Below are 27,131 nucleotides of genomic sequence, written 5' to 3'. Positions count from 1 at the left end.
CGTACACATTTGTGGACGCGACTTATTTTTGCCATTACTGTGCCGTGGTTGCAAGGAATAGACAACGAACATTAAGCATTGAGTAAATTGAACATTCTGCTTTCCTCAAGTGCACCCCCTTCACTTCTGGGAGAAATTTATCGCTTTAGACGACTGCTTTGGTGAAGGGACCCTGTTTCACGGGACGTTTGAAGTGGGGTGTTTCGGTAGCAATTTCGAAAGGTGTTTTTCCCTTGTTGCAATGCTTGCGCCAAATAATTAAGCTGTGCATGTAATTTGAGCGGGTGATTCAGTTTTTTAAATAAAGAGACGTAGCATTACTGACTGTACAAAAAATGAATATATAATTACCAAGTAATTATAGTAGCTCTCTATAAAATGCACCATCATTCTCGTCCCGCCTTGACTTGCTTTCTATGGAGCCTCCAGCCCCTTGGCATAAAATTATGTAAATTTTACACGTTTATCGACAGTCGAACATAATTCGTGACTTAAGGGGATAAAGAAAGCAACACAATCGAAATAAAGAAAGGCGTCAGGCAGCGAGATACGATCTCCCTAATGCTGTTCACAGCGTGTTTACAGGATGTATTCAGAGACCTGGATTGGGAAGAATTGGAGATAAGAATTAATAGAGAATACCTTAGTAACTTGCGATTCACTGATGATATTGCCTTGCTTAGTAACTCAGGGGACCAACTGGAATGCATGCTCACTGACCTTGAGAGGCAAAGCCGAAGGGTGGGTCTAAAAATTAATCTGCAGAAAACTAAAGTAATATTTAACAGTCTCAGAAGAGAACAGCAGTTTACGATAGGTAGCGAGGCACTGGAAGTGGTAAGGGAATACATGTACTTAGGACAGGTAGTGACTGCGGATCCGGATCATGAGACTGAAATAATCAGAAGAATAAGAATGGGCTTGGGTGCGTTTGGCAGGCGTTCTCGGATCATGAACAGCAGGTTCCCATTATCCCTCAAGAGAAAAGTATATAACAGCTGTGTCTTACCAGTACTCACATACGGGGCAGAAACCTGGAGGCTTAGGAAAAGGGTTCTACTTAAATTGAGGACGACGCAACGAGCTATGGAAAGAAGAATGATAGGTGTAACGTTAAGGGATAAGAAAAGAGCAGATTGGGTGAGGGAACAAACGCGAGTTAATGATATCTTAGTTGAAATCAAGAAAAAGAAATGGGCAGGGCCAGGACATGTAATGAGGAGGGAGATAACCGATGGTCATTAAGGGTTGCGGACTGGATTCCAAGGGAAGGGAAGCGTAGCAGGGGGCGGCAGAAAGTTAGGTGGGCAGATGAGATTAAGAAGTTTGCAGGGACAATATGGCCACAATTAGTACATGACCGGGGTAGTTGGAGAAGTATGGGAGAGGTCATTGCCCTGCCAGTGGGCGTGACCAGGCTGATGATGATGATGATGATGATGATGATGTGAGACACCCTGTGTGTTCGAAACTCTTAAGTGGCTACCGCAATGGTAATCAACATTATTCGAACGAGGAGTATCTCGGGCTGGAGTCGACGTCTCTGACCTATGCGCAAGTTTTTGCTTCACTTCAGTCAATATTGAGCTTTGTGATAAGCGGGGAAACTGTGATTAGGGGATGGGTGCCTAGGTAGTGGCTGTCTGAATGAAGGTGAAAAGTAAGAAGTGCCAAAGGGGTTTCTGTTTATCGGTGCCACAACAACGTTTTTCCAATGTTAAACCTCCATGCCTCCGTCGTCTTCTGGATATCTTTACAGTTTCAGTTACCAACTGCAGTTGTATATATATTTGGCAGCAGAATGTCAAATGCTTCTCGAACTTTCTTTGTGAGGATGAAATTTCGTCAGCCCCTTTTTGTACACCGTGCTCACAAGGAAAGGTTTAGAAAAGTTTATCGGCATTGTGCTCTTAAGCGGCTATTGCAGACGTTCTCCCTACTAGGATGTAGGCACTTCATGTGCACGAGCACTGTTAACTATAGGCCTCTACTGCTATTAAAATCACGTTTCTGCGCTATGCTGGTGCTGGCGTTCTGCACAGGCACTTGCCTCACAGGTAATTCATGGCGCAAGCATGTTTGCTTTCGTAGCTCTCTTACTCCTTCATTTCCATCATATGACTCAAACATGGCGTCAATGTTCTCTTCGGTGTCTTTGCGCCATGAACCACCTTCCAAGTACAGCCCGCAGAACCAAACGAAAATCCTTTGAATTGAAAACTGTGGGTAGATGATATATGCAGGACTAAATCTGGAAGAAAAGTACTGCGGATTGCATTACGATGTTTACTACGACATATTGCAGCCTGAAGATTGGAGAACCGTCTATGAACCATCAAACTCACGATTTATTTTTTGGTAATATGTGTCTTAAATATAAGAAACAAAAACTTGAACTATCTTGTAGTGAAAATGAATATTCTGGGACTCCTCATGGAAGTGCGTAGCGAGCTTTCAGTTGTCCTGGTAATATCGCAATGTGATCCTATAGGGGCAGGGATTGTTCAGTATACCTCAGGTCAATATAAAACCAAAATCTAAAAACACCCATGTGCTTAGATTAAGGCGCACGTTAAAGAACCCCAAGTGGTCAAAATTAATCCGGAGTACCTCACTACGGCGTCCCTCATAGTCACATCGCAGGTTTGGTGCATAAAACCGAATAATTAAATTACTTTTTTAATTATCCCCGTTGGAAAAGAAACGCAAAGGGTCAAAGCGAACCATTCAGGTCATTCACCGAAGTGAATTCAAAAACACATATTAAGTAGGTGCTGATTGATGTGCTTTCTTAAACGGTGTTACTTTATTGGTTTTTCGCAGGTCGTCGCTCGTGAAATGACGCAAATTATGCACTTGCAATCTTTGACACTTGACGAGCCAACGGCTGTCAAGTGGAACGGCAGCGACACGGCCAAGCACTATGCCTCCAGTGCTCGCTGCCTGCTGAAGTCTCAAAAAGAGGTCGGTGTCCTCAAGCATACATCACTTTTTCGCATGCGCCACGTTGTCCTTTAATGCCACTGTGACACCTCTACACTTCCAATTGTTCCTGGTGGGAGTCAACATTTTGGTTACCGTCGCTCGGTTGCGACGATTTCGCCCTTCCTATCGACGCTGCAATGAGCCTCGTTACAGTTTCCACGCTAGGGAAAAGCGTCACTTTGTCTTTGAGACACAATGTTGAGAATGTAGACGCCCTGCTGGCATGTTCCTCTCTATAGGGCACATTGGATGCTCAGTCGGGGGTTAAATTGACTACAGAAGCCGACAGATATATATAGGAGGGTTTCTTCGTAAACATGGATGAAGGGTGAAACATTTGTGTCTCTCCACGTAATACGGATTCCACTTGACGCTTTAGATCCCACAAGGCAATAGTTGTTCATGAATCGCCACTACGTAGTATCGAGTGACATTTATTTAAAAATGAAACTCTGGAGCTTTACACGCAAAAATCGCAATCTGATTACGAGACAGACCGTAGTGAGATGCTAAGGGTTAATTTTTTACCATCTGTGGTTCATTAACATTTATACGGTGTAAGGTAAACGAGCGCGTTTGCATTCCGCCCTCATCGCACTGCGGCTGCCATGGCCGGCATCGAACACACGACCTCGAGCTCAGCAGCGCAATGGCGCAGGCACTGGGCTTTACTGAGGTGGCTGCGCGTTTTCTATTAAAAGCGGCACATTGCTGTAATCTACGCGGTTGCTCCAAACGATTCGTACTGTCGTACCACGACTCGGATATAACTGCTTAGGAGGGCAGCCATTTGGCATGGCGGTCAAGTGGTCTTACCACCTTAGAATCTGTAGAGGGGAACTTCCTCCGAGAAATCATAGTATGCGGTGAAAAACGGCAGCTGGTTCTTTGAACAAAAAAAGATGACCGTGGTGCGTTGTCGTACCCTATCATCATCACAGTTATTCGCAAAGCCACAAGAAGCAAGTGTCATGAAATAGAAGAAGATAATCATCCACGCGACGCTAATTTCAACTTCGCAAAACGCACTAAATCACCGAATGTGAAAGAAGTTACTTGCATCCGAGCGAGCAGAAAGCGAAGCTTTCTTCCTCTATACCCTGCTCAGCTTTTATTGCTTCCTGGATGTACGGATAACAAACTCGAGTGCCGGCAGCTTCTGTAGCCGCGCACACGAATGCGACTGTGGCACACCGGATCGCATTTCAAGAGCATGGAATTCACGTAAGCGGTGGTAATGCGCTAGGAAGTCAATTGCCACAGTGCGCCAGGAGAGAGTATAGATCGAAACCGTGTTAGGTGTGGCGCATTCGCCGAACGGCGAAGGTCGGGGCCAGTGTGGTCCCGAGGTCAAACATTCCACCAAGTCAATGTGGACACTGAGATGCTGAGAGTTCCGGCAAACTAGAGGTCGGCATAAGAACGAGACGACGGAAGTTTTCCCAGAACTTCACCGAATGGCTTCAGGACGTGGAGTAGCTTTACTTTCTGGCGTCGTCAGTGAAACACTGGGTCTGGTTTGCTTGCTCCCCCCATCCCAGGATCTGCTTGGCGGCGCATGGGCTTTGTATCAACCTTCCCCTCCTCGGAGCTGGTGGGCTGTGCCGATACGAAACTACGAGCTGGTTGATAGGAACATTGCCCGTTTGCATAGCGAGTGATCTAGGGAAGATGAAGGGTTTTTTAAAAGGCATCTTGAGCGTATGCACTTTCAGAACGATGTAGTCTGTTCTGACATGTAGCTTGTAGTTGCGCGCTACATGCACTGCCTTAGACGCTCCTGGCAGTACGAGTATCTTAAGCCGTTTCTGTAAATAAGTTGGCCCTTTCTCCCCCTGTGAGTGAGGACTCGACCACAGCCACCCGAAGTGAGCGGACGTGCCGTCGGCGCTCTCCGGACCCCGAAATCTGCCCGAAGAGAACGTACGTGCCGTCGGCACGCACTCCGAGCCGATCCGACGTGAGCTTTGGCCGTCGCCCCTTGCCCGGGCCTCCCGAGGCGCGAGCTTTGCCCGTCGCCCCCCGCCCGGGCCTCCCGAGGTGCCGTGCGCTGTGTGTGCCAGTCACCACGGAATACGCACGAATCCCCTCCGTTTGCGCCGCTGCCGACCGCTAAACCTACATCCGAACTTTTTTGGACCGTATCGATGTCGGAAAGTCTGCTCCTGGCCAGCCGCCGCACTGGGTATTGCCTCGCTAGAGGCTAGGCCAATCACTGGTAGCGCACCCACCCCCAACAGCCATGGAGGTGCAATCGCAAGGCGAAGACCTCGACCCGACAACGTTCAGACCCAGTGAGTGGACCACGATACTCCGCGCGTACAAGGGAGGCAAACCAAGCCCGGAAACGCTGGTTGTGCCTCCTCATGCAGCCCCTGTTCGAGATAAGCCTGCCGCGCCCGCCGTCGGTGCTCCGGCCGACACTGCCCCTGCGACCTTCAAGCCGACATACCGTGCTCAACAACAACAGCTGCGCGTGACGCACGCAATCGCATTGCGAAGTAAGCAACTTGCTTCACTCCCTCCCGGCACTATAAGGGTAGTCTTCCGACCAAGAGGAGGCCTCGCTTTGAACGGAGCCATGGCGCAGCCACTCATGAAAGCTCTGCGAGTCACCGCCGCTGACCGGGACCTAGGAGAGTTTCACCTCCGGATTCACCCGACGAATAACACCTTCACGGTCGCTACACCTCACGAGTCAACGGCCCTTCACCTCGTCCAAATCAAGGAAGTGATCCTTCAAGAAACCAGTTACCCCGTCGCCGCCTACATCGCACCGCCGCCCGCTGCTGCGCGCGGAGTCATCTCGCAAGCCTACTGGGCGGAAACACCGGAAGAGATGCTACAAGACCTCCAGACTCGCAACCCGGAAGCTGATATCAACGCAGCCCGCAGAATGGGTAGGACCCTTTCCATATTGATTACATTTGCGCATGGCCCAGTCCCTCACACCATACGCTAAATGAGTGTAGTGCATAGATGCACGGCGTACAAGGGAAGTCCAGACGCGTGCACAAACTGTCGTCGACCGGGCCACAGACATGACGTGTGCCCCCACCCCAAGAGTGGTCTCTGCCCGCGGTGCGGGGACAAGCATGAGCTGCAAGATGTTCCCTCCTGCATCCCGATCTGCATTCTCTGTGGGGGGCAGCACCTCACGGGCACCGGCTCGTGCAAGGCAAGAAATACCGCCACCAAACGACTTAGCCCACCGCCCCAGAAGTCAAAGTTCCCTACCAAGAAGGACTTTCCCCCGCTTAGCACGACCCTCCCGTCTACCTCTACATGGGCTTCCAAGGTTGCCAAGACGAACATCATGACTTCCCAGGACTTGGACGTGAAGGCTCTGCGGGATGAGGTAAGGCAGCTCAAGGCAGCCCTCTCTATCTCCACCCCTGCTCTACCCCCCACTCCACCATCCCCATCTTCCTCATCCAACCCGTCCGACCAACCTCCTCAGAAAAAGAGGAGGCCTGATGAGAGCCCAGTCCAACCTATAGACCTGGAAGCCAAATTTCAGGACCTCGCCCAAAACCTAGAATCCAAGTTCACAGAGCGCATTACTGCGCAGGTCACTGCACAGTGCCAGACTATGATTGAAGCTACCATTACCGGTATAATAGATAGGGTCATATCTAGCATCATGGCCAAGGTTGAGGAGCGTTTAGCTAACCTTATATCTGGACTGTCAGCGGCCTCTCCTCCCGCAGTCCCGCCTTCTGCACTCCTCCTTCGCCCCGCCACCCTTCAACATGGCTCCTCCGAGGCACCATAATTCCTTACAAATTATTCAATGGAATTGCAGGGGCTTTCGGCGAAAGCGCGACCCTCTGCAGCAGATTATCGCCAGTTCTTTGTCCCCGCCAGACATTATCGCTATCCAGGATGCCAATGTTTGCAGGCAACTGCCAGGATACGCTGTTATCCCCTCTGACTCCACTGATCTTCCTCGGGTGGTTACATACGTCTGTAACACCTTGCATTACGCGGAGCACGACGTTACCTCTCCTATTGCTAACACCTTCATCGAAATTTTACCCCACACCCCTGCACAATCTCCCCTGTTCATGCTTAACTGCTATCTTCTCCCACGACAGCCGATTCACCTACTTGCTCCACTCCTCAAATCCGTAACCCAAATGGCCGGATCAAACCCCCTACTGGTTGCCGGTGACTTTAACTGCGCTCACGTGGACTGGGGCTATCGACGCACCAACCACAGAGGCACAGTTTTATACAATAATACGCTATTACTTCACCTGACCATCTTTAATGATTTTAGCCTACCTACGCGGGTTGGTAACAGTGTTACTGCCGATACTAGCCCAGACCTCACGCTTGGTAGAAACTTGGCTCACCTACAGTGGGAAAGAACGCAAGGCACACTAGGCAGCGACCACCACCTGATTCGCATAGCGGTGAACTATCGCCGACCTCAGCGCAAATTTACCGCTAGGCATACTAATTGGGATCAGCTCCGTAAATTTAGGCAAGCGCAGCCAGCACAGGGCCCCTTCGACCTAGACACCTGGACTACTCAGTTACAGAAAGACATTCGCCAACATACCCAAACGCTCGATACTACCCCAGACACCCCCGTTATCGACAGTAAGCTCGCCCACCTTCTTGAAGCTCAAGAGAACATAACGCGAAGGTGGAGAACTCAAAAGCACAACAGGAAACTAAAACTCAAACTCACCCAGCTTCAATCCCAAACAGAACAACATAGTGCCACTCTTTGCAAAGCTAACTGGGCTCAGGTTTGTGACGGCCTCCGAGGCAATCTCTCCACAACCCGTGCTTGGCACCTGTTACGCCATATGCTCGATCCCACGCAATCTAAAACTCAGACGCGTCTTAGCATTCGCCGCCTCACTCATAATCATCGGCAGGACACCGACGCCTTCCTCGCGCAGGTGAAATGCACCTATACCACCCCAGGTCCTCCTTGCAAACATCCCGAGTACACGGGCTCACCCCAACCACAGCTTGACGCTCCTATTACAGAATCTGAATTTCGCGCAGCCCTATTGAAATTGCGCAATACCACACCCGGGGAAGATCAAATTACGAATGCTGCCATCCGAAATCTTGATGATGTCTCCATATCTCACCTCGTTACCTACTTTAACGAGTGCTGGGAGGCAGGTACCCTCCCTGCCCCCTGGAAGCATGGAAAAATTATATTTATCCCAAAACCTCACAAGCCCATCACCCTCGAGAACATCCGCCCCATTTCTCTTACATCTTGCCTCGGCAAGACCTTTGAGCACATAATCCTTGCCCGACTGACAACGTACATGGAAGAAAATCACCTTTTCCCCCACAGTATGGTCGGCTTTCGTGCGCATCTATCTGCGCAGGATGCCCTACTTCAAATTACGCACGATGTGCTTGATGATACCATCCCCCATCTTACTAAAGCCATCCTGGCGGTTGACCTCATTAAGGCATTTGACAGAATTCGACACGCTGCCATCTTACGGGTACTACAGGAACTACAGGTAGGCCCTAAGACCTACAACTACGTTCGCGCCTTCCTCTCTGGCCGCACTGCCTCCTTGCACATTGATCAGCTCAGCACACCCTCTTATAAACTCGGTGAATTTTTAACCCCGCAAGGCGCGGTCCTCTCCCCCCTTTTATTTAACATTGCTCTCATCCCCTTAGCCCAGAAGCTCAATCTCATCCCACACCTAAAACATACTCTGTACGCTGATGATATTACCGCATGGACCACTCATGGCTCAGACGGGGAAATTGAGGAAACTCTACAATTAGCAGTCGACACGATCTCCGCTCACGTATCATCTATCGGACTCGAATGTTCCCCCTCTAAGTCCGCGCTCCTCCTAATTAGACCAAAATCTGCCGCTAACTCACCCATCCAAATCACTTTACAAGGATCCCCTATCCCCATCACTCCCACCCTGCGCATCCTTGGCCTCTACCTGCAGGATTCCGGACGCAATGACCATACCCTTAAAACACTGAAGGCCTCCACGCAATCAGTGTTGCAGCTTCTACGCCGCGTATCTTCCCTGCACAAGGGTTTAGACGAAGCAGACAACATGAAAGTTGTACATGCTTTTACGCTTAGCCGCATTCTGTACGCCACTCCATATCTCAAGCTGAACTGCACGGAAACCGAGCGCGTGAACGCCATGATCCGCCTTGCAACTAAGGCAGCCCTCAACCTGCCTCGCAGCACTAGCACAGCGAAACTCCTTGCACTAGGCATGCATAACACGCTTCCTGAACTAGTTGAGGCGCACCTTCAGACGCAGTATTTAAGACTTGCCGCGAGCGCCACTGGCCGCCATATCCTCGCCTCCCTTCGCATCAACATACCCGCTAATCAGTCAACCCTTATAGCCATTCCCCGACACATTCATACACCCCTTGTAGTGAAACCCCTTCCTCGAAACGTCCATCCCCAATATCACATCTCTCGCCGCGTAGCTCGCGCAAATGCCCTCCACAAGTATTACGGACAAGTCGAGAAAGCCATCTGGGTGGACGCCGCATGTACAACGCATGAAGCTGTAGCAGTTGCTTACAACCCAACCTTACCCCGACCCCTAACTCACCATCTTCCCTCGGCCTCTACACCTGAGGAAGCAGAGGAGACCGCCATCGCCTTAGCCCTTGCCCTTTCGGATGCTGAATACATCTTTAGCGATTCAAAGACTGCTTTGTCCAATTTTGCCAGAGGCAGAATTCACAGCCCTGCCTGGAACTTGTTGAACATCCCCACCCAGAATTTACCACGCAGGGTTGAGCTCCGGTGGGTGCCGGCTCACTCTGGGAACCCCGGAAACGGGGCTGCCGATAAATTGGCCCGAGGTTTAATTTGCCGGGCTCAGGACAGCCTCGATCCGGGTTTCTCGAGGGAGCGGGTACACAGCTTTGCGGAGCTCACGCAAATACCCCGTTTGGACCGTCGGACTTACCCTCCTCCCCACCCCTCCCTGACGCACTCCCAACAGATCCTCTGGAGACGCCTCCAGACCCGCTCTCTCCCATCCCCTCAGCTGCTATCCCACTACTGTGGCATCTCCCCTACATGCTCCCTATGCGGAGACCCTCACGCCACACTCTCCCACATCCTTTTTGGCTGCCCTGCCGATCCTCCCCCGCAGGGACAGCCCGCCATCTCAAGCTGGGAGGACTGGGAGGTCCTGCTCTCGTCGACGGACCCGACATCGCAGGTTACTGCGGTGGCTCGGGCTGCCGACGTCATGAACAAAAGGAGCATGAACGTTTCGACATAGTGCGGGACCGTGCGGTGGTCCAGGGACCCAGAGGAGTCCAAACTCACTTGCTATGAATAAAGTTTTTCTGTCTGTCTGTCTGTGAGTGAACCCCCTGTTCAATTCCTCCAACCTGCTATAACTCGTACTCATCAAAAATTAGCAACTTTCGTCGTGAAAGTTCGGACGATGGCACGGGCCCTCTTAGCCTCCGTGTGACGCCACGGTAGCGGGGGTCAGCTACCCGTTTCGCGACGCACCGGTGGAGTGGGCTAGAGAGCGACCCTCAGCGTGACGCCAAGCACCGAGACCACGAACCAGAAATCCAATAACGGTTAAGTCGACTCGCGCTTTTCGTGTAAACCCTAGAGCAAGGCATTAAGAGAGAGAAAGGGAAGAAAACTTAAACTACTACCAGCATGGCGCACTCCTCGATTCACTGACGTAACGCACTCGCTGGCAACAGGGTCTAGCTGATTTCGGACGAAGGCAGAGGCATCACGTGTAAACGCTGTCGCATACTGTTACCGCGATGCGCTAAGAAATGCGATACACCATTGCCGCATTCACGCTAACTGGGCTTGTGACCAATCCATTTTTTTTTCTTCTGTAGTCCTACGTTCTGACAGCCGCGCTCTCACAGTTATCGGGGTTGCGCACGGCTGACGTCTGTCGACCTGACGCCAGCAGAAAGAGGGATGTGTGGCGCCCGTCCCCCTTGCAATACGACGCTTTCGTTGCATTTAATTAACCTTCAGATTAATTAAGAGCATCACTTAAGCTTCGCTTAACATCGCGCGGCTGTTAAACTGACTACAGAAGCCGACAGATTTAGGCGGGTTTCTTCGTAAGCATCGATGAAGGAGGGAAAGTTTTCGTCTGTCCATGTCCGTTTCGTCTGTCCACACAGATTCCACTTGGCGCTTAAGACCCCACAAGACAACAGTTCTTCATGAATCGCGACTATATAGTATCGAGGGACATTTAGTTAAAAAAAAAAACACTCTGGTGCTTTACGCGCAAAAATTGCGATCTTATGATGCACGCCGTAGTGAGATGCTACGGGTTAATTTTTTTCCATATGTGGTTCATTAACGTGCATACAATGCAAGGTAAACTAGCGCGTTCGCATTCCGCCCCCATCGCACTGCTGCCGTCGTGGCCGGGTTTGAACACACGACCTCGAGCTCAGCAGCGCAATGGCGCAGCCACTGGGCTTGACCGAGGCGGATCCGCGTTTGTTTTAAAAGCGACACATCACTATTTTACACGCGGTTCCTCCAAACGAAACCCTGTCGCACAACGACTCGAATAACAACTTAGGATGGCAGCCATTTGACATGGCAGTAAAGTGGCCATACCGCGTTACAATCTACAGAGGGGAACCGCCTCAGAGAAATCATGGTATGTGATGAAAAGGACAGGTGGTCCTTCGCACGTGAAAAAATTGACCGCGGTGGGATGTCGTACCCTATCACCATCACAGTTATCCGCAAAACGATATATATATATATATATATATATATCCCACAACCTTCGTATTTCGCGTGCAAGGCTCTGCTGGAAAAAACAACTTGCCGCAGGTGGAGAATGATCCCACAGCCGTCGCATTTCGCATGCGATGCTCTACTGGTAGAGCATCGCACGCAAAATGCGAAGGTTGTGGGATCGTTCCCCACCTGCAGCAAGTTGCTTTTTCATCCACTTTCATTTCCATTAAGTTGCCGTTTTTTTATTTCATTTATTATGAACAAGTAATTTCCCCTATGTTGTCCTCGGTGTCAGTGTTTGTTGGATTCTTTATTGTCTCTTTATAGTCTCTTTATTGCAGCTTTTGATGCAGTTGGAGGTGATACGGATGCATTTCAGCCTTCCTAAGAACCCTTGACACTGAAAACTTTAAAATGGCGACCTCACCACTCACATCACGTACGCTGGAATGAGGATTTGCAGTCATGAAAGCCAAAATGTCTCCTTCAGCCTCTTCATTGATGGCCCACTTTCTGTACCGCGTCTTGAAGCTACCTGTTTCTTTCAGCGTCAAATAACTTCTCATAATTGTGTTCATGCTAGGTCTTCCCCCACATTGCCAATTTCGGTATACCTTGGCAGCTTTGCTCTTGTCGCCCCGTGGCGCTCCCAAGGATAAGACCAGGTTCGCCTTCTGCTCGCTTGAGTACGGCATGCTTTAGGCACTGCAAACAAATTCTTCGAAACGGTTGCGCAGCACGACAGTAATAGACAGTCGAGCTCACATGCATCTACCCGCTGGCACAGCTTGGCAGTAAAGCGGCGTCGTAACAAATGGTGCTCTCTCTCGCACAGGTTCCAGATGTATGATGCATGTTCTGTGTGTATTTCCTATTTCCCCATCGACTTGAACGCTGGAAAAAAAAAAAGCGGCCCTTCTCGTCATATCGGAATAAACGGCTGATGACGGCGCGTTCTTCGCCGTCAGGCGCGAGCGGCTGCTGTCGAAGCGCTTTTTCGGAAAGCCGTCGCCAGCCGCTGCCGGTAATGTCAGAGCCGAGCAAAGGGTGAAGCCCTTTCTCGTAAGCGAAGGGATGGCGCGGCGCTGGCGATGTTTTCAAAAATAACTCACGAGAGCGCTGTAATCGCGGCGTATTCGGGCGCACAGAGCGCGATGTGACGTGGTATTTTTTAAACTCCGCGGGCTTTCGTGTTTCCCGAATAAAAACGGCCACTCTAAGTCTATCTCGTTCGAAGTACCTGGGTTGGGCAGCAGTTGGGAAGCTCCACAACTTTCCTATGGACGCCTGAACGTTTCAAGCTGTATTAAAAAGTTCATTAATTTATCGCGGCCAATTACTCAAAAAGGGACCAGCAAAAAGAGGGTTCTGTAAGATTAGATAAACGCTAACAACATCCACGCGATTTCTGTTCTGAAGAACGCGTAGGTTTTTTTCAAGATCTTGGTCCAAGTTAGCTGGGACACCCTGTATATATATATACACACACTCTTACGGATGTAGAATGGATTTATTTGCAGTGAGAATGGTAGAGAAGGCATTGGACGGTCCGAAACATCCGACCACCCAAAAACCTCGCGCCGCTTCTTCCTCTTCCACGCTCCTCCGATGCGGCGTTGCATTTTCCGCCGGGGCAGACGAAGCTCACCGAGCGAGTCACAGTACGCGTTGATGGTACGGTTCCAATCGCGCGACGTGCACGACTTGCGTCTCACGTGAACGGCAGTTATCAGCCCTCACTTTAGCGATCACACAGGTCACTTCACTCAAGCACTTGAGAAGCACTTGAGCTTTTGCAAAGACCTCTTTTCCGATCCGGTGACCACAGTCACACAAAGTCACCGGTGGTGAATCTGACGGGCAGATTTTGTGCGCCGTAGCGAGCCTTAGTATGAACATGCGCTGATAGGGTTCTGAGCCGGGCAAGTCGAAGTGCTTCTTTGGCAAGACACAATATCTGCGTGACAGAAACATCGTCGTTAAGTGGAAAATGAGTATGTGTCGAGAAAACTTTGTAGATAGCGAGCGTAGAGGATAAAGAAAGGTATGTATCCGGTGAATTCATGCTTGGCTGTGTTTAAGGAATACGTGATGAACGGTAATACGGCATCCCAGTTCTTACGATCCACTGAAACATACATTGAAAGCATGTTGACGAGGGTACGATTGGTGCGCTCGGTTAGACCGTTGGTTTGCGGATGGTAAGGCGTGGAATGACGATACTGAGCTCCGCAAAGTCGTAGCAACTTTTCCACGATGTCATCGATGAACTGCCGGGCGCGCGATCGCTTATCACCACACGAGGAGCTTCGTGGCGGAGGATAATAGAATGCAGAAGAAACCCCGAAGCATCGAACGCAGTAGCTGAGACAAGTGCCATTGTTTCAGTATAACGTGTTAAATAGTCCACGCACACGATTATCGAGCGGCAGCCAGTGGAGACTTGGGCAAGGGACCGAGTAAATTTATGCCCACTTTCTCAAAAGGTGAAGTCGGTGGTCTCACCGGTTGCAGAGTTCCTGCAAGAGCTGTTGTCGGTTGTTTGTGGCTTTGGCAGACATCGCAGCTGGTGACATACTGCTTGGTTCTCTTCCAGGATTGAGGCCAGTAGAAACGTTGTCGGAGGTGGTGGAGCGTTCGAGCGAATCCAATGTGACCGGATGTGACCATGCACGACGGTCGTCGTGCATGGCCCGAAGTATAGTAAGGCGCAGGTATTTTGGTATGACGAGCAGCAGTTGAGCACCGTTGTTTGAATAATTATTGTGGTGAACGAGATTGTCACGAATCACAAATGGCGTAGCCCGTTCAGATCTGTGGGAGCATCAATAATCGGCTTTAGTGCAGAGCCGCCCTGTTATTCGTTCTTAAAAACGGCAAAGTCAGGAAAGTCTGATGAGATTGTAGTTAAGTAGTCGTCAGAATCGTCATCATCAGTACCCTCGCTCTGAGAGGGAAGAAGAGATAAGCAGTCGGCATCTGTGTGGCACCGACCGCTCTTATAGAGGCACAAGGCCCACCGAGCCTAGCCCGGCTGGGTCACGCAGTCCAACGAGCCAGCAGAGAGAATGAGGGTCCGTGACAATCTTGAAATTGCGGCCATACAAATAAGATCTCAACTTGTGGATGGCGAAAACAACAGGAAGACATTCCAGTTCCATGCTTGCATAATTGCTCTCCGCTTTCGTCAGAATACGACTTGCGTACGCAACGACGTGTTGGCGTCCATCATGAAACTGGACGAGCACAGCACCGACGCCCACACCACTTCCATCAGTATGCAGTCCGGTGAACGCCTCCGGATCGGAATGGCGGAGAAGTGGCCCAGAGGTGGACAAAAACTTCAACTGCTGGAAAGCAGTCTCGCACTGAGCAGACCCTATGTAGAGAGAGTCCCTGAGGAGCAGGTCAGTCAGTGGACAAGCAAGCTGGGCGAAGTCTTTAATAAACCTGCGAAAATAAGAACAAAGGCCCAAGAGACTTCTCAGGTCTTTCACTGTCTTCGGCTGCTTAAGGTTGCGAACAGCAGAAATCTTTTGGGGATCTGGCCCTATACCGTCCTTGGCGGCGAGATATCCTAGCACAAGTGCTTGACGCCCACTGAAATGACACTTCTTAGAGTTTAAAATGAAGCCAGGCTGTTGGATGCAGCCCAAAACAACGCCGAGCCGCTGGTTGTGCTCGTGGAAAGCTCGGCAGAAAATAATCCCGTCATTTATCTAACAGACAAAAATCTCCCATTTGAGACCACGGAGGATGGAGTCCATGAATCGCTCGAAGGCTGCTGGGGCATTACATAAGCCAAAAGGCATGGCGCTAAATTCAGAGTCCGTCCGGAGTAACAAAAACAGTCTTTTCTATGCCAGACGGGTGCATCGGTATCTGCCATGACCCGGACCGGACGTCAACCGACGAAAAGTACGATATGGAGTGAAGGCAGTCAACAGCATCGTCAATGCGTGGTAAGGGATACACGTCTTTCTTTGTGACGGCATTCAGGCGGCGGTAGTCGACGCGAAATCTCCAGGAGTTGCCTTTCTGCAAGACTCCTGAATAACGCCTTTCTGCAACATTTCGTTGACCTGTTCGGCGATCACTTTTCTTTCCGTGAGAGACAGGTGAGAGGATTTCCGACGTATCGGAGTCGCTTGCCCCGTGTTGATGCGGTGGCGCATGTGGGATTCCGACAACATCCAAGAACGCTCTCGTTAAGTAAAATCAAATGATGACATGTAGCAGGCGAGCACTTGTTGGAGTACGTCCTGCTCGGACGACGACGACGACTTGTTTATCATACATCGCACAGAATAGTTGGGAAGTGGTCGACTGATGTCTGAAGACACTGCAACTGTTCGTAAATCAATTGTGGCTTGCTCCTCAAACGGTGCCAAGTCCGACTGGCATGGTAATAGACCCCGTGGAAGCGTTCCCTGTCCAGGAGAAAGCGCGCCCATGGCTTGAAAAACAGATCGAGGGACCAACACATTCTTCTTAATCGCCTTGTTATGATGTGGACCGGCAAGAGCGGCGCATGATCCCATCCGGACACGTGAAAAACTCGCGGGAACAAACATGGCTGTCCGACCAAGCAGTGACACATCTACAGACAGTGAAAACACGTCGGCTTGATTGGTCTGCAAATCATCAAGTATGGCAATTGGCAAGGTGCTCCTTAGTAAGATCTCTCCAGTGCCACAGTCGAGTGCAGCGCTGCATTCACGTAGCGAATCTATGTCTAAAGCAACATCATGAGTTGCGTGGACCAATACCGTGAACTAGGCTCTACAGCTCTGTCCTCCGATCGCAACCAAAACCGAACAAACACCAACAGGGTGCAACATTTGTCCTTCAATTCCCCGAAAAGTTGCTTTGGGATCCCACACTAACATAACTTTCTGTCCTAAGCGTAGGCTTGTAACAGGAATAGCGGCACGCACACACACACGCACACACGCACACACACTGTTCTTCCGCATAACAACAGGCGGAGCAATTGGCGAGTCTGACCGTCTCGCGACCACACCTCCATCGGCCGCACCAGCTAGCCTCCCAGCTGCAGCGGCGAAGGCGACTGACGACGGCGCGGGGATGGCGAACGGCGCAGACGGGTCCGCAGCGGTGTAACGCGGCGCTCGCAGACAGGGGACCCATCGCGCGATTGGTAGAACCACTGTTGCCGCAGAGGATGGACTCCAAACGGCGCGGGCGCGTCTTCGTGCATACGAGTTGTGTACGCCGACAACGTGCTGCTCGCTGCGGGTGGCGGCAACAAAAGCGCGCAATCGGAAACCGCAGGCGTAGCAGACGGGTAGGTCGCGGTTGAAACTAAAGGGAGCAGGTACGTGTGGCGTCGGGTATGGTTTCGCGGGAGCATGTCGTGGTATCGCTTATTCCGCAGGAATACGCTATCATAAAAGCTATCACCGCAGAAAAGCTATCATGAGCTGCTGAGGCAACGTGAGTCGACTCGCCGAACCTGCTCACCCGAAAGAACAATTTCGGCATTAACACCTGCTTGCCTTTCGGGGATCACTCTTCGTTACTTCGCGAGACAAAGCGGCTTGTATGCGAGGAGGTTGCACGTAAACTCTCTCTGTACTGTACTGTACATTCTTGTTCCTTGTACTGTTCATTTTGCATCGTCAGCAGGTGGTCCTGCTACCTTCCACGATCCGACGCCTCGTTCAAGAGCAAGTTACCAAGGTGATACCCGCTCCGCCTACGTTACCGGTGGCTACTCCGATGACTTACGCGGAAGCCGCGGTCAGGCCTCGTCCTTCGCCCATCACGAACCACTACGTGCTCGCACGTATTTTTCTTGCGCTCCTCAACCAGTGCACCAGGCTGCATTGGTTGTACCGGTTGCACCGGTTGAAAGCGTAGTACCGACCGGCACTACGTTTTCAAAACCCGAGGCGCACTGCAGGCAAGGGCCCCATGAGCTTCTCGCGCCATTTGCCTGAGCTCGAAGCGCGTTCTTGCCGCCGGGGTGACTTTCTCTCAAGCGAGGACGTCCGCCCAAACACCTATGACTGTGTGCCGATACCGCAGAATGCTTCATCTGGCGCGCCTGTGAACTGCTTTTCTTAGACACACGGCAACTTCAATACAAGACGGTCGCCCTAACCGCGTTGCCGTTGCCTTTTGCCTGTGCTGCAACAACCTCAGCTTGTCTCAGGGGAAAACTAGGAGCCGCAGTTCCGGGGGCAAGAACTGCGCCGCATGCGGACATTTCAAGACCCATCTGTCGCCCCTGGAATGTTGTTGCCAACTCTGTCGAAGGTGTCCCCGTCCTAGCCCTTTTCGACGCGGGGACTGCTGCGTGTGTTATGAGCGAAAATACTTGGCGGTGAGCTGCGAAAGGTTACCATGCCTCTTCCTGCCTTTGATCTGAGCACTGCGAGTGCGCAAGAGATAATAGCAGAATTAGGTATGCGAGTAAGCTGGTTCATGATTCTGAAGCAAACTTTTCACCAGCGTGAAGAAAACAAGACGAAAGACTAGGAACACAAAGAGACACAACGAGCTCTGACTTGCAACTGTTTAATTTTGAGCGTCCAAGCAGTATTATACCTTTAACTTTAAGAAAGCTTAGCAGTCATACAATCTCTGCAATATTTCAACTTTACAAGGGCTAAAGGAAACCATCTAAAAAAATTGATCTCTCTACCAAGCAGTGACAGTGACGGCATACTCATGCATTTTTGCTTTACTTTGGTTATGTGGTAAGCCTCTACAATCTCTCTATCTCTCTCTCTCTGTTTTATCCGTGGCTCGCTTCAGGAATTTTCTTTTTTCTAGTACTGGCTTACACTGGCGTTCTTTTACAATGGTCACCCATGTGACCACCTATATTGCTGCGCACTGCCAGACTGCTTGCGTGCTCTATCGTTGGAACATCGGCCTGTCTGCCCAATATAAGAAAGGCCGCAACTCAGTGGAATCCAGTAAACCACGTCATGTGTGCAGTCGGTGAAACGTTTGACATGCGTCCTTAGAGCAGCCCACACGCGCGTCTTTGTTTGACAACAAAGGGCATAACTTTGCCAGCTTGCACGGGGTAGAAAAGAGCGCGTTTACGTTATATCTCTCAGAAACTTTTTTTACATAATGAGAGATGCGACGAAGCTACGAAATCACGTGCGTTTTGTTACGTTCCAACTAGGTTTGTGGCAATTTTTTCTTTTCGTTCAACTTTTGCAAAAGGCTCTCACAAATTTTCGTGAAAAAGACCGAAGGGCAACCAGCATTATTTAGACACCTTGCGAACTCCACGGCTGGAATTAGTAAATTGCAATATGGGCCATATGATAATTACTTAAAAGGGCTTTTAGTGATTTTTGTTAATTAGTCGATTATGCATTTTAATTTTTTTCTGCAAGCAGTGTCAGTCGCTCCGAGTAGGCCACCTCATGAACAAGAATTGTGCTATCTGCCACAGGCAACCGTTAAGAATTTTTTAATGAGTTCGCTGAAACACCCTGTACATGAACCAGTGATTCTGAGTGATGTGTCGGTGTGAGTGTAGGATTTTGTAAACAGTAAAATTCAGGGAGTTAGTGCTGGCCAGGACGGTCGTAACAGAAGAGAAAGATTGCACAGCGGGGTCGTTAGCGGGCAGATGACTAATGGCGTAACAGCAGTACAACGAAACAAGTAGCACAACTGCATAGTAATCGCACTTACGAAATACTGCGAGTATGCTAAGCCGGCAACTTGAATAACAAAAAAGTACGCTGGGTTGAGCTTCGAAGGTTAATATTTACTGTGTTAGAAAGAAAGGTGTCGTAAGTTTGTTTAAAATAGTAAAGGTGCAATATGTAACTAGTTTGCTTGGCATTGCTTTTAACACAGAGCCATGCAAAAGAAAACAACTTAGGATAATATTTCGACAATCATAAAGATTACGCGCAGGACAGGGGTAACTGGAGATCGCAGGGAGAGGCCTTCGTCCTGCAGTGGACATAAAATAGGCTGCTGCTGCTGCTGCTGCTAATGATGATGATGATGAAAGAACAACTGATTCTAACCCGACAATTGAAGCTATAGTCCTTCCCGAAGCTCACAGCTGGCTTGATACATGCAAAACGTTGACGCTGTTAATTTATCCGGTGTAATCAATTCCTGCCAATTTCACCTAGAACAGAAAGTGAACTATCAAAGACTGCAGCTGTCGCGTCTTTAGCACACGCGCATGCGTGAAGTGACTGTTTACTCCTGATCGCCGGATAAACGAGAAGCGATCATGAAGCAAGCAAGATCTTCACCTCTATTGTAATATCAATAGCCAGGTAATCGCGCAAATACTCCATCTTACCAATCTTTGAGAATAACGAAGCGCATTTTGTCAAATACGCTGTATATCTGCAAACCGGCAGTATCATATTTCCCGATGTACAAATTGTGATATTGTAATAGGAATTAAGCTAAGCAGAAGACCAATCCAGGAAAAATTTTGTCAACCTTTCCTTCACCCAGAACCAATGTGATTATTGGACCGCTGCGTGCCCTGACCAACATTATGGGGTTTTTACGTGCCAAAACCACTTTCTGATTATGAGGCACGCCGTAGCGGAGGACTCCGGAAATTTCGACCACCTGGGGTTCTTTAACGTGCACCTAAATCTAAGTACATGGGCGTTTTCGCATTTCGCCTCCATCGAAATGCGGCCGCCGTGGCCGGGATTCGATCCCGCGACCTCGTGTTCAGCCTAACACCATAGCCACTGAGCAACCAAGGCGGGTGCGTGCCCTGACCGAGTTACGATTTGCGCTTAGTGCGACGCTGAAGCACCTGGGCCGGCGTCGGCGGAGACATACAAGAGATCACGCAACTCTTAGGATACTGGCACTAAGCAACGTGTGTGAGAGCGCGTTGGTCAGAACGTCTTGCTTAGGAGAGGAGAAATATTTTTCTGATAAGGGCGGGATTTATTTGCGTGGTATTCGAAGCCAACAGCCACAACTCCTGCTGAGACCGGAACCTGCAGCGAAGCGCGTCGACATATAGAAGTGGCACATTTTCTTTTTTTTCGTCCCCGTCTGTTGTACTCGAGGAACTTCAGCTTCGACAGCATGGCGGCGCTGTGGCATTAGTGGGTGAGACAACGAGCCGTCTCGAGACCCCGTTCTGGCAGTTCTTCCATACTATGACTTGACGAATGGCGATGCTACTTTTAGGTGCCAAGTGGCACAATGAGACTGCAAGCAGGGCGCTTGTGTAGCGCTGAGGTGTTGGATCGGCTTCGCATGCTCCAAAGGTTCAGAGTATTTCTGAATCAAACGCAAATATTGCTTAACCTTTCCCATATGCCATGTATTCACTCTAGCGTTTGCTTCTAGCTCGTATCCAGATATATTAAAAACTGCCAAAGTCATTCCCGTGTACAAGTCCTGACAGTCGAACCAACAAGAGAAATATAGGCCAATTTCTGTTCTGAGTGTGCTAAACGCAGTTTTTGAAAAACGAATTTCCAAGATATTGAAGCGATTTCTCAACGAAAACAATGTAATTTGTCCGCAGCAGCATGGCTTTGTTCCGTCTAGATCGACATCAACTGCAGTCCTAACACTTTCAAAATTAATGAATTCTGCAGTTCATCATAATAAACTAATTATAGGAATATTTTTGGATATAGAAAAGGCATTTGATACTGTTTCTCAATCAATACTATTGCAAAAACTTGAAAGTTATGGCGATACAAATGACTCCCTAGAATTCTGTTCCCAGCTATTTATCCTCACGGAAACAAATGGTAGTAATGGGTGATTATTATTCTGTATGCAGCACAGTCACCAGCGGAGTTCCACAAGGGTCTGTGCTCGGTTCCGTGTAATTCTCGTTGTGCATTAATGACCTCCGTAAAGCTCTTCAGTGTTCTAGTGTTTGCGGATGACACAGCTTTTTTATTTACAGGAGACACGCTCTTTGCACTACAAACAGATGTGATGGCCGAGTTACCAAGAATTTCGTTGTGGTTTTTAGAAAACAAATTAACATTAAATAGCAATAAGACGAAATATTAGTTTTTCAATCGAGGCGAAACAACGTTGACACCAGTCAAGTAAATATTACGTTAAAGAATAACCCCATTAAGGAAGTTGATTCGTTTAAATATATGGGTGTCACATTTGGCTCATAACAGCCCTGTCGAACAATCTCAGTGCTCCCACGCTTCAATGTTTCTCGTGAGTGCACTTTTTCTCGATGCTGTAAGGCTGTGTTACGGAAGGTCCATTGGCCATGAAAACACAAAGCAGGGCGCGGATGAGCTAATGTAACGGTTCTATCTCAATGCCATTTATGTTCGCACTTAACCAGCTGTCAGAGCAGTGCTCCACCCGCGTTAGCAACATGATCAGCCCGCCGTGAACGGCGTTTGATAAGAGTGGCATAGATTGGAGTATCGCTACAATTTGCCGACCCATTTTATTGGTATAAAGCGCATACGGAGCAAAAAGCTGGGGGGGGGGGGGGGGTGAGGGAGGCGGGAGAAGGGACTTCCTTGGTAATGAAGCGATTGCATCATACGATTTGTACTGAAGCGTAGACCTTCTTCCCGCATAGGCGCAGCATCGCTTCCACGCCGAGTCGCCGATCGAGTCGCCCGATTCCGCGATCCTGGCAGACTTCGTGGGGCTGCTGGCGGCGTACGCGGCCTTCACGGATCTGCCGAAGGAGGAGCGCGCTGTGAGGCTGCACAGGAGCCCCTTCGACTCCGACCAGACCTTTTACGCCTTCCACTGCGCCAAGCTGTGCGAGCTGAACGGCAACGCGAGCAGCCAGTCACGACAGGCGACTGCCCGGTTGCGATGTGTGGTTCCGCTGATGAACTCGGAGGCGTTCGCTGAAGCCTTCGATTGCCCAACCTCGTCACCCATGAACCCTTCAAAAAAGTGCTCTATTTGGTGAATAAATTTAGCGTCTTTTCTCAGGGTTTCTCGCTTTCTAATCAAGACAAGGACGACGAGCATATATGACGTTATCAAAGCGAGGCTTTATTGCCTTTTGATACGTGAGAATCAGAAGTAATATATATATATATATATATATATATATATAACGTGCAACTGACGGTGGTGTGCTTCGTTTAACCGTCGGTTGCACTTCGCACCTCGAAGAGGCAGGACGTATGTCGAGTGATCTCCTGAACAACAAGTTGCAATGTGGTGAACGCGTTTTAATTATGGCGAGACTTGATTCTCACGCATTTCTCTTGCCTTCAAGACTAAATTGACTATGTTATTGTTTTGCCGAGCTTTGCTGCGTTTGCTCCGTCGGTTTCATAGCCGAGTAATGTGGGGCGGTCGTGGAGAATGGTGTACTGGTCTGATTCCGAAGCTGGCCTGAAGAAAAGTGGGATGATCCGGGACACTGTCTAATCCATGTTCGCGTGGGTCGCGCGGGTCACGTTGTGGGGTTTGCCGCGTCGTCATGATTTGCCGGGCCGGCACGCAATCGCTATTCCTAAAAAACACGTTGCACAATTCAGTTAGCCGCTTCACGAAAGCTTAGCTTCACATGGATACAAAAATGCGCGTTGGACCTGCATAATTTTTTATTAAGCAATGAACACCGTAGCAGCTGAAGCGTCAGAAGGAACAGAGTCGGTGACAACCTAAGAATGCTGAGGCATATGTACGTACCGCTGTCTGACCCAAAGATAATTTGTATGGATGCGCCAGCCAATTACGTTCGTTTGTTTCTGTGACGTGGAAGGCTTCCGGTTTTTCTACGGGCATTAAGGCGACTGATATCAGCGTACAGACGTATCTCTGTGTCACTGGGTTTTAGATGAAGCCTAAACGCCGTGGCAAGATATTATGTTAGATAATGTGCCAGTGCTCAGCCAATATTTTAGCTAGAAATAATGAGCTTTAAGTTTACAATTAGCCTAGCATTTATATTAGCAGAGAAATAGCAGTTAAACTGTCACTTCAAAAAGGCTTAGCAGAGTAAATGGCATCCTTCTCGACAAAAAGCAAGATCACTAACATGTATATATATGTAAATGGTTCTATTGTTTACTCTCTCCTCTCTGCTATCATCTGTTCCTGTCTATTTCCTGGGGTAAAATTTTGGACGTGTGTTGTCTCGAGGCAGATGAGTAATGAGGTGGATGTAAGTACGACAGGATCCAGATTCCAGTGTGGTTATTATAAATCGTATATAAAACCTCTAGGCGAAGATATTCACGGTGTTAGCTGGGAGCAGCCCAGCCTGGCTCCTTTACAAAGCGAATCGCTCCGTTTGGCTACCATACGCGGTTGGATGCTAGTCAGATATCTTGCCCGAAGGAAAGGACAAGTGCTATCGCGCGAGAGCCACCTAATCGAGTTGCGGTGATTGTGCGTTGCCGAATGCGTGCTGCCGGTCAAAAGCTTTGTGGCGTCTGATGGTTTAGGGACTGTGGTCGGTGATTGCGGCTGTCTCACGTTTCTCTGGTGCCTGGGCTGACAGTTTCGAGGAGCGTTCGTCGCCCAGTTCCGCCTCGCGTGTCTTCTCGAGATGCACCATTTCATCTTGCGGACTTCGCTTAGCAAGCTCCCACAGTGCGGGGGATCCCACAGTGCGGGGAGCAAATGGTCAGAGGTGTATCTGGCCCCCGCGAGGAGGACGAGGATCAAACATTTATTAAAAGAAATTAAAAGACAGAAGTGACGAGAACTCCTGCTTCTCCATGCTTCCGTGTCGCTCCAGTGAGGGGACTTCTCAGTCCAGGATCCCTACGACTGCCTTCGCCCCCCTCTCCCCACCGGCCCGCCACACAAGCTACTGGTGATCACGCTAGTTTGAGCTGGACAGAACGGCCTCCCACTGTTCAGGGGCGGAGTCTGCGGTTAGGGGCAGGTTGGGAGTGTTGCGGCAAGCCCAAGTGACGTGATACAGAGGGGCATGCCCTCCACAGTGCAAACACTTGTGAGATTATAGGGTTGGTTATAAGGCGTGATCAAGGTACATGTGATGATAGGCGTTTATTTGCAGTTTTCGCCACGCAACTACCTCCATTCGAGTGGGGCTTTTATCAGTAGGGGGATATAGACGATGGGACAGGAGGTAGTATTGGAGAAGGATGAATGGCCCCAGTGAAGTAAATGAGCAGAGGAGAACGCGCAGGCCGGCAGCAGCTTTTACGCAATCGCCGGCATGCTACTGTAAATACGCTATCGTCACGCCACCGTCGTCGCGCAGAGGTTCTACACGCTGCTGTGGTTCCGCTATAGTCACGTTTTCTTGGTTATGGTGCCGTCGTCCTTGGCGCCGTCATCATCTCCATTCGTTGCCACACCATTGTCACGTGGTCATGCCGTCTACCAAAGAATGTGAACGATTATTTGTTCCGTTATTACGAAATACCGTTGCTGACGCCAGCCGTAGGCTATAATAAAACTGCGACTTTGGTGAGTTGGTAATGCTTCATCTTAAAATAAAACAGCGCGCATTAAACGAAAACGGATAGAGAAAGAAACATGCACCACAAGCGCTGCATTGCAACTGAAGTGCTTATCGAACCATGAGCATAAATATAAACAAGCAAACAAGCACACGTGACATGAGACAGTTTGCATGAGAAGGAATTTGCCTTTTTGCGGCAGATATTTTCCCAACTTCGGCTGATTTAGAAGGCTGCGGCAACTCATGTCACGTGTGCTTGTTTAAATTTTTGTGAACGATTCAGTATATCTTCAGTTGCGGGCCGTTGCTCGTAGTGTGTGTATTTTGCTCTATCCGTCTTCATTTGTCCGCGCTGTTTTATTTCAAAATGAAGTGGCTAAAATGGAGTATTCCTAGTGTGTACGTTTCATTTTTGCGTTCAATCATATCCGATTGTTTCTGCAACAATTTTCATATTTGTTGCGCTATGAAGCCGGCTTTACCACCCGAGATACTATCTTGCGGTGTTGCATTGTATTGTCTCTAATGCCTTTATGCACACAAAATGGGACGGGTCCCACAAAGGGCAGGCGTACTGAAGGAACCCAAGTGAAGCACTGGCTTTACGAACAACGCTACCTCACAATCTGTCCTCACAACACAACCACACAAGATACTTGACTGTCGATAGCTGTCGAACAAGGGGGTCATCTAAGGTATAGGGATCTGTAGCTATATTTGTAAAACTTGCTTGTACGCATTTCTCAGTGGCTAAAACCATTCCGTTCAAACCAAATCAAACTTGAACATGATAGAGATTTTCCCGTAACTCGGCATGCACAACGCGTACCACTGGCCACTTTTCTGTAGCAAGCACGACCATTAACGAATAGCCTTACCGTCCTTAATGAAGTATAGAAAGCGAATAGGAGTCAGGTACAAGCGGCTTTCTTAATATTTGTGTTTTTGGTTTGGAACGCCTTAGGTTTCTATTCTGTCGTGTGACGTCGAGATCGGGTCACGCGGCTGCATTCTAAAAAACGTTTACACCCCTTGGGGCTTATCTTGTCCCAAAACAATAATCATCATCTGCCTTGCTTGCGTTTCCTCTCTAGAAAACTCGGCGCTCGCTACTTTCCTGTATGGAATGCTGTGTCCAGCTGATAACGCGCAAGCCGTGAGTGACTAGAAAGTACCGGGCTCGCAGCGTTAAACAAAGGAAATGTGGGCAAGATAGATGACGATTATTGTTTTGGGACAAAATACAACCCAAGGGGTGTAAACGTTTTTTAGAGTGTGTAGTATAGTGTGTGTTGGATGTGTTATTCCTTTTAATGCGTTGGAATTAGGAGTGTTAAATTCGAAAGGACATGGCGACGTTGGCAACGCGAGAGTCAGATCACAAATCTGAAATGACGATGGTGGCACGACCTCGGCGGCGTCACGGCATAGTCGCCCAAGCTGGCATTCAAATCAAGTAAGAGGATGGATGGATAGATGGATAGATGGATAGATGGACGGATGGATAGATGGATGAATGGATGGATGGGTGGATGGGATGGATGGATGCATAAGTGGGTGGGTGGATGGATGGAGGTCGATGGATAGGCAGAAGTAGGCAAAAATGCTAATGGATACCTGAAAATGAATACCTGAAGTACGCAAAAATGCTCATCACACTACAAAAATTACGGCAGAACTCGTCTCACGATGGCTTACGACGGTAATGCGAATAGCACTCGAGCAATGAAGAGGACAGGCTGTATTCTTTGAAGTTACGCTTAAGCAACACGTGTATAGTTATGTTTATGTCGCATTCCTTGTTTCGGATATATGCCGCATGCTCCGATTTTGCCCCACATCACAATAGCACTCGCTTGCCGAGGTCGGCCATGAGCATAGCGGCATGACGACGACTGTATGACGCCGATGCAGTGGCGATGGAGTCACGAAGGAATGAAATTGATGGAAAGACAAAGGGCGGTATAACGACGACGACATCACGACCTTGACATGTTCATTTTTAGT

At 49.3% G+C, this 27,131-nt stretch overlaps 1 protein-coding gene across 1 annotated transcript in view; it reads left to right on the top strand.

Annotated features, from left to right (window-relative positions):
• Positions 1-22,641, top strand: part of LOC126525219 (endothelin-converting enzyme 1-like) — a 79,837-nt gene extending 57,196 nt beyond the window's left edge. The window contains exons 9-10 of the mRNA XM_072286903.1: positions 2,824-2,964; positions 22,296-22,641. Of these exons, the coding sequence (XP_072143004.1) occupies positions 2,824-2,964; positions 22,296-22,640 (486 nt within the window). The 3' untranslated portion in view covers position 22,641. The remainder of the gene's footprint in view (positions 1-2,823; positions 2,965-22,295) is intronic.
• Positions 22,642-27,131: the final 4,490 nt, after the last annotated feature.

Source organism: Dermacentor andersoni, chromosome 3 (genome assembly GCF_023375885.2).
Source record: "Dermacentor andersoni chromosome 3, qqDerAnde1_hic_scaffold, whole genome shotgun sequence".
Classification (NCBI taxonomy): Eukaryota; Metazoa; Arthropoda; class Arachnida; order Ixodida; family Ixodidae; genus Dermacentor; species Dermacentor andersoni.
Note: the sequence above shows the minus strand (reverse complement) of the source record. Positions and strands in the feature narration are given on the sequence as shown.